The sequence below is a fragment of the Euphorbia lathyris genome, chromosome 5 (assembly GCF_963576675.1).
Source record: "Euphorbia lathyris chromosome 5, ddEupLath1.1, whole genome shotgun sequence".
NCBI lineage: Eukaryota > Viridiplantae > Streptophyta > Magnoliopsida > Malpighiales > Euphorbiaceae > Euphorbia > Euphorbia lathyris.
In genome coordinates this window covers 33,357,229-33,367,534 of record NC_088914.1, presented here as the reverse complement: position 1 = coordinate 33,367,534, position 10,306 = coordinate 33,357,229, and the positions used below count along the sequence as shown (strand labels likewise).

The 10,306-nt window shown below is 33.4% G+C and overlaps 1 protein-coding gene across 1 annotated transcript; it reads right to left on the bottom strand.

The window, feature by feature from the left end:
- Positions 1-5,954: 5,954 nt before the first annotated feature.
- LOC136229141 (probably inactive leucine-rich repeat receptor-like protein kinase At5g48380) lies at positions 5,955-8,681 on the bottom strand. The gene is made up of 3 exons (XM_066017722.1): positions 8,520-8,681; positions 7,340-8,292; positions 5,955-7,255 (listed from the first exon to the last, which is right to left on the bottom strand). The coding sequence occupies exons 2-3, from the start codon at positions 8,204-8,206 to the stop codon at positions 6,239-6,241; spliced, it is 1,884 nt and encodes a 627-aa protein (XP_065873794.1). The 5' UTR covers positions 8,207-8,292; positions 8,520-8,681; the 3' UTR covers positions 5,955-6,238.
- Between the last annotated feature and the right edge of the window lie 1,625 nt (positions 8,682-10,306).

The following is a 10,306-nucleotide window of genomic DNA, read 5'->3' as shown; positions in this document are numbered from 1 at the left end:
TGGCAAATTTGCAAATGTATACAAGACCACTGGCAAAATTAAGACAGATATTCCCAAAGTGATTGCAAAATGACCCGGATAGACACACAACTTAGATCTAAAGTCAAACTTGTGCTGGTTATATGGGCGAAGTAAAGGATAGATTCCACTTCCAAAGATACGTAATGATGAATAATCAGATTGCTTGTTATAAAACATGAGATATGATGATTTGTTTTTTAGAACTTTAGTAAGTAGACTATTAATTAATCTAATGTTGTCAAGCATTGCATAGTTCCAAAATTGTAATGGTAGAGATGCGTTAGCTAATAGGGTAAGGCAAGTATCAACTACATGCCTAATTTTTCTTTCAGCAATGCCATTTGAGCGTGTGTGTGAGGACACGCAATTTTGTGCGCAATGTCATGGTTTCTAAGGAAGGGTTGTAATTTTTGGAATCCCCCCCCTCCCCCAAGATCAGGATAGAAGTTTTAACTCTTGCACTATAGTGATTAGAAATCATGGCATAGAAATCACGAAAGGTAGAAAAAACCTCACTCTTATTTTTTAAACAGAACACTCATCCAAATCTAGTGAATTCATCAATCATAATTAAAAAATAATGGTGGCCAAGACAAGATAGAACTGGAGCTGACTCCCAAACATCCCAATGTAAATTCTCATCCAGATGTAAATTCTCAAAAATAATTGTACTAGAACGATTAATGGAAGGTAAAGAAGTTCTAGCTAGCTTACCTAAAGGACAAAAAGAACAACTACTAACTAGACTTGAAGAGGATAAATTATTTTCTTTGAGAAATGTGCTGACTATCTGATTCTGACGATGTCCAAACCGTGCATGCCACCTTTCAAAAGACACCTTCTTTCCTACAAGTGCCTCCTTTAGGGTGGGGGAAGCACATATAGCCCATCTTTACTCGGGCCGCGTAATAGGATTTCCCCGGTTGTTTGGTCCTTTACAAGAAAATGGTTAGGCCAAAATTCAAAGAAACAAGAATTATCACGAGAGAACTTTTGAACAGATAAAATGGATTTAGTGAGTTTAGGAACAAGCAAAGCATCATTAATTTGAAGATTATTTATGCGAGTGTGTCCAAAGTGAGAAAATTTCAAACCTTGACCATTACCGAATTGCATAGTGTCATATCCCTGATAAGGATGCATCTATTGGAGTTGAGCCGGATCAGCTGTCGTATGATTGGTGGCACCAGTGTCAGGATACCAGTGCTGAGGAGGACCAAAGAACATATTCTGAGGTTACAGATATGCCATATGCACTTAAGGACCATAATTATAGTTCTGAATAGCAAAATTCTTCGGACGTTTGCACTTGCCGGCCTAGTGGCTAGGATCTCTATGTTTGAATCACTTACCACCTCTTCTCTTCTTTTGATTCTGTTTCTTTGGTTGTGGTGATGCAATAGTGGAAACATTGGCTTCCTTAGGTGCAGTTATACCAACAGAAGATATCAACTTTGATTTTCTTGTAGTTTAAAGCATTCCCTCAATAGTTTTCAAGCTATTTAGGAGTTCATAGTAATCAATATTCGTGCTTTTCTGAGTGATAAGCAACTGAATAGTGGAGCGATATTCTTCACCCAAATTCTTGAAGAGGAGAGCAGGTACTAGATGAATAGGATATGGATTATCTGAAGCAGCCAGGTCATCTAAAATGCCTTTCATTTTTTGCATATAAGCAGTTACAGATAACCCACCATGTTCTAACTCATACAGTTCAAGATTTAACTGAAACTGTTTAGTGCCTGATATAGTACCATATGTGTGTTCAATGGGCACCCAAATATCATGGGAATAAGTGAAACAAGTAATAAGAGGATAAATCTCTTTAGTGATGGAATTTAAAAGCAATATTTGAGTCGTATTCTCTAAATCATCCCAAGCAGTAAAAGATGGATCTAAGATTAAATCCGCAGAAGATGTCATATAGCCAGTATGGGAAATAAATTGAGGTGGATGGGGGACTGTGCTAGTAATATGAGCAAAAAAAATGATGGAATTTGAGGGTAGATTCAATAGACATCCTTCATTCCTTGTAATTATGTAGAGTTAATTTGATATTAATAGTAATATTAGCTGGAGGAACCCAAAGTAAATTAAAGGGAGATGCAACAAGGCTCGTATAGAAAGGATGAACAATATTTGAGTAATTAAACGAATAAATTGGAGGAGGTACAAGGTTAGATTGAAATTGCATGGGAGGGATTGGTAGGGGATTATTAACCGTGTTTGAGAAAAAAAATGGTGTCGGGCCAAAATTAGGTCTAACCTGATTAGGAAAGACAAATGGAGATGAGTCGGTGACGGATTGAGGGGCTGCTGCTGGGATATACTGATTTGTCCCGTGATTCTGATTGGTGGAGAGGAAGATGGAGTCTGACCCGTGGCGGACGGCGGCCTACTCAATAGCTCGATACGCGTCCAACGCCACTAGGAATAATGGAGGCAGGGGCGACTCCGACGGTCGTCTGGATGGCGGTTCCACACGGTGCGATTGAACAACTGCAGCATGTGATGCAGCGCGATGGCAGCTGGGTGTGATGGATCGGCGATAGGATGTGACGGAGCATAGTGAGCAACGACGACTGATTCCACCGTCAAACGGTTGTGCCTTGGCTTTGGACGGGCATCTAATACGGACATGGGGAGAGACTATGGAACTGCAGTTGACAGCGACTCTGTTGCTAGTTTTGTAAGCACGGTTGAGACATTTAAATTTGCTATGTTAGTTTAATTTTGATTGAAGGGGGAATCAAATCGCAAACTGAAACTCGATTGAAGGGAAGAACCTGAGTCTGTGACGTAAGTATATTCAGGTTGAGCATTAGAAGGAGGAGCGGTGGATGTCGAACGATAGGAGTGAGACATTGGTAAATCGGTTCATTCGGATGCTGCGGAAGTAGAGACTATTAATACCATGTTAAATGTATAATAGATATACAGTGAATATATTGTAAGGATATATGTATAATGAAGGTAGAGAGAGAAGTATAAGAATTATAATGATTTCGCTAGCCTTCTATTTATAGTGATAAATATACGAGTTAGTGTAGGATTAGAAATACACAATACGTGTTATGAATAATTATAAACACTAACTATATAAGAATCTAATTAAGAGATCATGTGTAACATTATCTCTAACAGAAATTACTTTAGTAAAAAAAACACTATTAAACAAAATGTGGTTTGAATACAGTTATAACCGAGTATAACACTTGTATTATTATTATGGGCTAAGGTACAAAAATACCCCTAACGTTTTGGGTTAGGAGCAATTTTACCCCTAACGTTTAAAATGGTGCAATTTTACCCCTAACGTTTGTAGTCAAGAGCAATTTTACCCCTAACGTTGATAATTTGGGTCAATTTCAGAAATAATTCATCAAACTGTCTGCTCGGTCATTAATCTTACCATCTACACTTTACCCGTGCGTCATTTTAACACTAACAAATCACAAATATATGTTGGGATGTGAAAAAAATAAAAAAAAATACTATCTTTTGTACGAATTAGACAAAAAAAAATTCACCGAATTTATAAATATTAATCTTCAATTCTACTATTAAATTACAAAAACATGGAATCCTTTTTTTTTAGAACGAATTGATATGAAATTTGTGTAAAATAAGGAACAAAAATATTTGTGTTTTATAATAATGTCTGAAATTGACCCAAGTTATCAACGTTAGGGGTAAAATTGCTCTTGGCTACAAACGTTAGGGGTAAAATTGCACCATTTTAGACGTTAGGGGTAAAATTGCTCTTGACTCAAAACGTTAGGGGTATTTTTGTACCTTAACCCTATTATTATCATGAAGTGATATTTGTAATATAATTAATTAAGAATTCATTGTGTTATGTTATGTTAAAATACTTAATATTTAATGTTAAATATCTAAAAGATTAAGAGAATGGGATGCATATTTCCTTTTATTTAATGAAATTCATTAACGATTGTTGGAGTCGTTAAAAATTTATAGTGTTTAATATATAAATTTTGAATGTGAGTTCTAACATATACATAAAAGTTAATGGAGAGAAAATTCACTTAAACGATGCATGATGGATATTTAAGGGAGTTGGAAGAATTGAAATGGAAAGAAATGGAAGCATATCTCATGTTTTGACCTCCGTAGATGTCATTACTTATTGATATCATCGTAAAGAGATCGGGATTCACGTTTCCTCATTCTAAGAGGACATGGACATCTGAAGCAAGGAAGACTAACATATCAAATTAAATAGAAATAAAACCTCTTTCGAGACACATGTGAGGTACTCTCTAAATCCTCTTCGGAACAAGATCCCTCAATCTCGCCTAGGATTAAGGAATCTCAATTCAGGTATATTATAAACTACCTAAAATACGTCAATCACTCAAAAGCTAACACATGTCCTTCGAAGAAACCAAGGAAATTTTTGAGCATCGATTGACGAGTTTACCCTAAACTCCTTATAAATACAATGTGACTTCATAGTCAATGTACATATATACACATCCATTGAAATTCTCTCAATTACTTAGCACTTTAATCATGTACTCTCATAACTTAGGCATCAGAGTGGGATCGTCGGTCAACGGCCTAACATTGATCATGTTTCTATCTTACCTTAAGAGGAAAAGTCATGGAAGAAGGTGGCTCCTAATTCGTTACCATAGAGGGAACGATTTAGATTAATTAAAAAAATTGATTTTACAAATTATCTTTATATATATATATATATATATATATAATAATGACTTTACAAATTAACGAAACCACAAGTATTTTTAACGGAAAATTTGATTCACAAATCTTTTAACTACAAATCACACAAACATTAGACTCTTATAAGTTTTTAAACTACCGATTGCGTTTATAAAAAGGTCAAACCGCATAAATATGATAAAATTTTGTGATCAATGTTTCCAATATTGAGAAATTTTGGACGCAAATAGTGATGAAATCAACTTTGATTGCTTGAAGTGCATATTATAAATCCAACTCAAATGAATTGAGTTTAAACTTTTTTTTTTTGCCCCCACCCGACCATAAAGATGTTATTTTGGATGGACTGCATAACCATTCATATGCTCGGAGTGCAATCAACACCTCGTAAATGAAGATGGAGGATGAACATGGGCATAATCACACTATAATGAGTGGTTTCTAATAGTTGGTGTGTGTCGGTATCCCGTGTCCCCATGTCTACGCTTGTAACAGGTGCAGATAAGAATCTCGATTTATGGATTCTAAAATTACTACATGTAACGTTATCTAAATCTAGAATTGCTTCAAAAAGGAAATATTAAGGACAAACTTTGATTCAAAATTTAAACCCAGCCCATATGATTGTGGCTAAAATTTTATCATCGCATATGTCAAGAGTATATATGCACTTCCCTAGAATGTTAGAGCAAATTTAAAGGGTAAACTACACTCATGGTCATGGACCCTAACATTTGACATTACTTTCTTTATAGCTCTTGAATTTAAAAGGACTTTATTAATTGCTAACATAAAATCCTTTAACCTTTTACTACCCAAATAGCAAGTAACCCTTCATTTTCATCATGTCACACCTATTTTTACATATTAATTCATTATATAACTAGTTCCAAATTCGCATTTAAAATCTAACAGTTTCCAACAACTTTCAACCACTGTTCTTCTTAATTCCATTCTCTTCTCTCACATGGGAGCATGCCTATGCCTCATAAAAAAATCACCTAATTACCTTTTGTTATATCTTCAATGCTCCAATTCATATCTATCTTTGCTACCAATGAATTCAGATTTCATCAAGACTACTAACACATTTCAGATTTAACACACCTAAATTTTGCAATCTTTCCTAATTTACCTAAATTACTTGTACATGTGATATAACTGTACACATTTATATAAAAGTCTATTAGCTATTACTGTACCTAATACAGAAAACAAAAAAATCCAAGGATAATCATGCCACTATTGTATCTTCTAAAAGCTATATGAAACCAAACTATATATGGTATTACATCATCTTAAAAAAAAAAAAAAAATAGAGGAAAGCTAATCACATTTATCTTACAAAACCAAGATGCAGGAGGACTTTACTGTAAAGTGATGTCATTTTTCAACTTCTCAATACAGACATGAATTATAGAAAAAGTACAGGTTATATTAACATTATTTGGCAGAAAAATAACATATAAAAATTATGGAATAAATACTTTACCTACCTCACAATTCTTCAGTTTCCTGTTTTTACTTCTCGAGAAACAATAAGTTCATCCATAACATCAGCTTGGCCATCATCTGAAGGCATCATAAGCTCATCATCAGTTGTAAACTGGTATCTCTGTCCAATGGATCTTAGAAACTGATATACTTCAAACATAGTTGGTCTCTCCTTGGGATTTTCCACTACACAAGAATATGCAACTTTAAGGAACTGGAAAAGCTCGTTATCTACACCTTTTCCCACTAAACAGGTGTCTATGGCATCTTGAAGTTGAGAGTTACTTGAAAGCTGCACAACCCATTCCACCAAGCTTCCCTTGAAGGTTTCAGGAGCTTTGGATATATGGGTAGGTCTCTCACCCGTAACCAGCTCTAGAAGCACGGTTCCAAAGCTGTAAATATCACCCTTCGGAGTCGCTACTAGAGTTCTTGCGTACTCCGGAGCAACGTAGCCCAAATCTCCAAATTCTCCATTCACAAATGTACTCAAATGTGTATCCACTGGATTCATTAGCCTGGCAAGACCAAAATCCGATATTTGAGGCTCAAAATCTGCATCCAACAATATGCATTTAGAGCTTATGTTTCGGTGGAGTATTCGGGGGTTGCAATTATGATGGAGCCAAGCAAATCCCCTAGCTGCCCTTATTCCAATTTTGAGCCTCAGAGGCCAATCCATAGGTTTCTTATCTTCATCAACAAAATGCAGGTTATCGTGCAGCGTACCGTTTGGCATATACTTATAAACCAAAAGTCTTTCGCTACTAGCCACACAGAAACCTAAAAGGGGTACCAAGTTAGGATGTTTGACACTTCCCAGAGTAGACATTTCAGAAACAAATTCTTTTTCGGAACGCTGTGAATCCTGCAATCTCTTAACCATTAGTGAAGTTCCATCCTCAAGCACAGCTTTATACATTGTTCCTGTTCTTCCAGATCCTATGATATTCGTTTTGTTGAAGCTGTCAGTTGCCTTCATAAGATCACCCAATTTCATTTTAGAAACTGATTTCTCAAACATAGAAACCTGAAAACACAAATTGAAACAATTTCAAATCAAGCAAACAATAGTATATGAAGAAATTTAAAAGAGGTGAATAAGATCACTTGCCTTCACGCCCTTTTTTCCCTTTAAACTCTTTGCCCATTTATTTCCATCAGGATCATCATCCTTCTTCTTCTTTATCTTAGCCATCTTTCGATAGTAGAAGAACAAACCAATACCAACAAGTATTGCAGCACCAGTCACCCCACCAATTGCTGCCCCAGCAATGACCCCAGTGTTAGCACTCTTTGAAACTCCCTGACAGGTATCCAATGGCGCCCCACATAATCCTAGATTATTTGCATAACTATCTGCTGAAATAGATGCATTTTTGTTAAAATTAGGCACTGGTCCACTCAGAAGATTGTTCGCTACACTAAATTGTTTAATCCGATCAAGCAAGCCCAGCTCTGGAGGAATTTGACCTCTCAACCGATTGTGATCAAGTTTAAGAATATTCAAATAGCTACAATTTGCAAGGGATACTGGAATAGCCCCTGAGAAGTTGTTGGATGAGAGATCAAGACTCGTAAGGAACTTAACTATGGAGGAGATATTTGCTGGAATAGACCCAAAGAACTTATTGTTTGAAAGATCTAGACCTGTTATGCTTGTGCAATTCTTCAAACCCATAGGGAACTCACCTTTGAGCCCCATATCCGAAAGCCGGAGATTCAAGACCTTGTTCTCATCAGGGTGCCAACATTCAACCCCAGCAAATCTACAAATGTAACCTTCTGTATTGTTGTTAAAGTCCCATGAAGTCTTTAAGTAATTAAAAGGATCTTCAAGTGAGGCTTTTATACTTTTCAAACAAGCTATATCAGTTTCAGTGCCGTAGCTCAAATTACAGGCAAGAAATAACCATAAACAACTGGTAATCAAAATCCAATTAAGTTTTCTATCCAACATCATGTTCCCAAAGAAACCCATCAAGATTGACCAAAAGCAACCCCTCAATTTGCTATATCTGGAACATTAGAGCTCCAACACAACAACCCAGCTTCATAGCACCAAACCTGAAGGAAATTCCAAAATCAACAAACACAATAAGCAAAATTCAGCAACCTAAGCAAAGATTTAGCTTAATTGGACTAATATATCAGCAAAATCAGAGGATACAAGAACAAAAACCAAAAATAACGCAGTTGACTAAGTCGTACACTGATCAAAAACTTGATTACATAAAACACAAATAAAATCAAATAAAAAGAATTTAAAACACAGAAAAATTAAAAAAACACACCTGAATTTGAAGAAGCCGAACCGAAGAGATCGAAGGAGATTGTGGCGAAGGGAAACGAAAAAAGAAAGAGCCCTGAAAAGAGAAAACGAAGTCTATGGGTATGGTTTGAAAATTCAAAGGGATGAGAATTAATTAAAGCGTAAACGGAACCAAAATAAAGGAAAAGAAAATAAGAAAACAAAAAAAAAAAAAAAAAAAGATGGATGGGTGTGAAAATGAGAAGAAAAGAAAAGGGTTTAATTTGTGTTGGTTCGTCGGGTCAAACAAGTAATGCAATATTTTCCAAAGCTGAGCGACGACTTGACTGCAAACACAACCAAGGAAAGAGAACGCAGTGCTATTCCTTGACTTGCTTGCTTTTTTTGGTGGTCATCATTTATTAATAAAATAAAATAAAATATGCTTAATAATTATTATTGTAGTTTGGGAAAAAAAATAAAGACTTTTATGTAGTTTCATAGTACTTACTTTTTTTTTTTTTATGTGAGCAAAAGATTGCATTATTATAAAAAACTAGTCGAAAACCCGTGCGATACACGGTATAAAACTTTTATATAATTTAGATAAATAAATAAATTGACATATTTATTTTTAAATAATTTTATATCATGCTATGAAAAAAAATTTATATTATGCATAGTTGAAATTAATATATATTTTTAAATTAATTTTAAAAATAATTGACTACTTTTTTTTATAGAATTTTAACTAAAGATTAATGATTTATTTATTTTTACAAAAATCAATGATTTGTACTTTTTAGGAATTTTAATACATTTTCATATTCCAAATATTTTATGAAACAATAATAATAAAATAGCAGGTTAATTAAGAAATATATTAGAATATAATAAAAAAAACCAAAAATTGAATTAAACTATAATTAAAGTTAAATATTATATTTACGATACAAAAGAATTACAATATAGGTTAAACAAAAATTGAATTAAACTACAATTAAAATTAAATATTATATGTACGATACAAAAGAATTACAATCTATGTTAAAATGGAAACAATATCAATATATTATTCTATAAACTATTACAATCAATAATTTTCTAATGTTGCATATGAAGAAAATTTATCAATTCAATATGTTACATATAAAAAAAAATTCGTAAGAATTAGTCACAAATTCATCTTGATGATAATTATCTTGGTTGATGAAATTTCATGATCACCAAGTATTGGAATTCAATTATTCATTTTGCCTATTAACTAAACATTTTATTTTTTCTTAATGAAGTATTAAGTCCCTAAATTAATTTTAGTAAATATAATTAAATCGCAATTGTAACCACTCAGTACAAAAAAAAAATATTTTATAATTAATATGTGATATTAATTATATTAATTAGAATCATTATGCTCAACATTTGAGAATTTGAAAAGATTCAAATAATAATATTTTCTTAATTAATATTTTTTTCAATAATTTATCTTATGATCATATTTCATTTTCATCTGTTAAAAACTCTTGAAATACTAACAATTTTGTACGAACCATAATATAATAGTTAAAAATTATATAAGCTAATGTTGCAAAAGCAATTATCTCAATATCCATAATTAATATACAGTTTTAGGATTTTGAGCATCAAAATTTATTTTTATTTACCTTGATTTTGAATTCGTATCTAGCATAATCCATATTCTTCAAGAATAAACATCTTATCAAGCGTATTAGACGCTTACAATCTCCTTGTCTAGAAAATTGGGAAAAAATAACTTCTTGATAATAATAATAATAATAATAATAATAATATAACATAATTTATATTGAA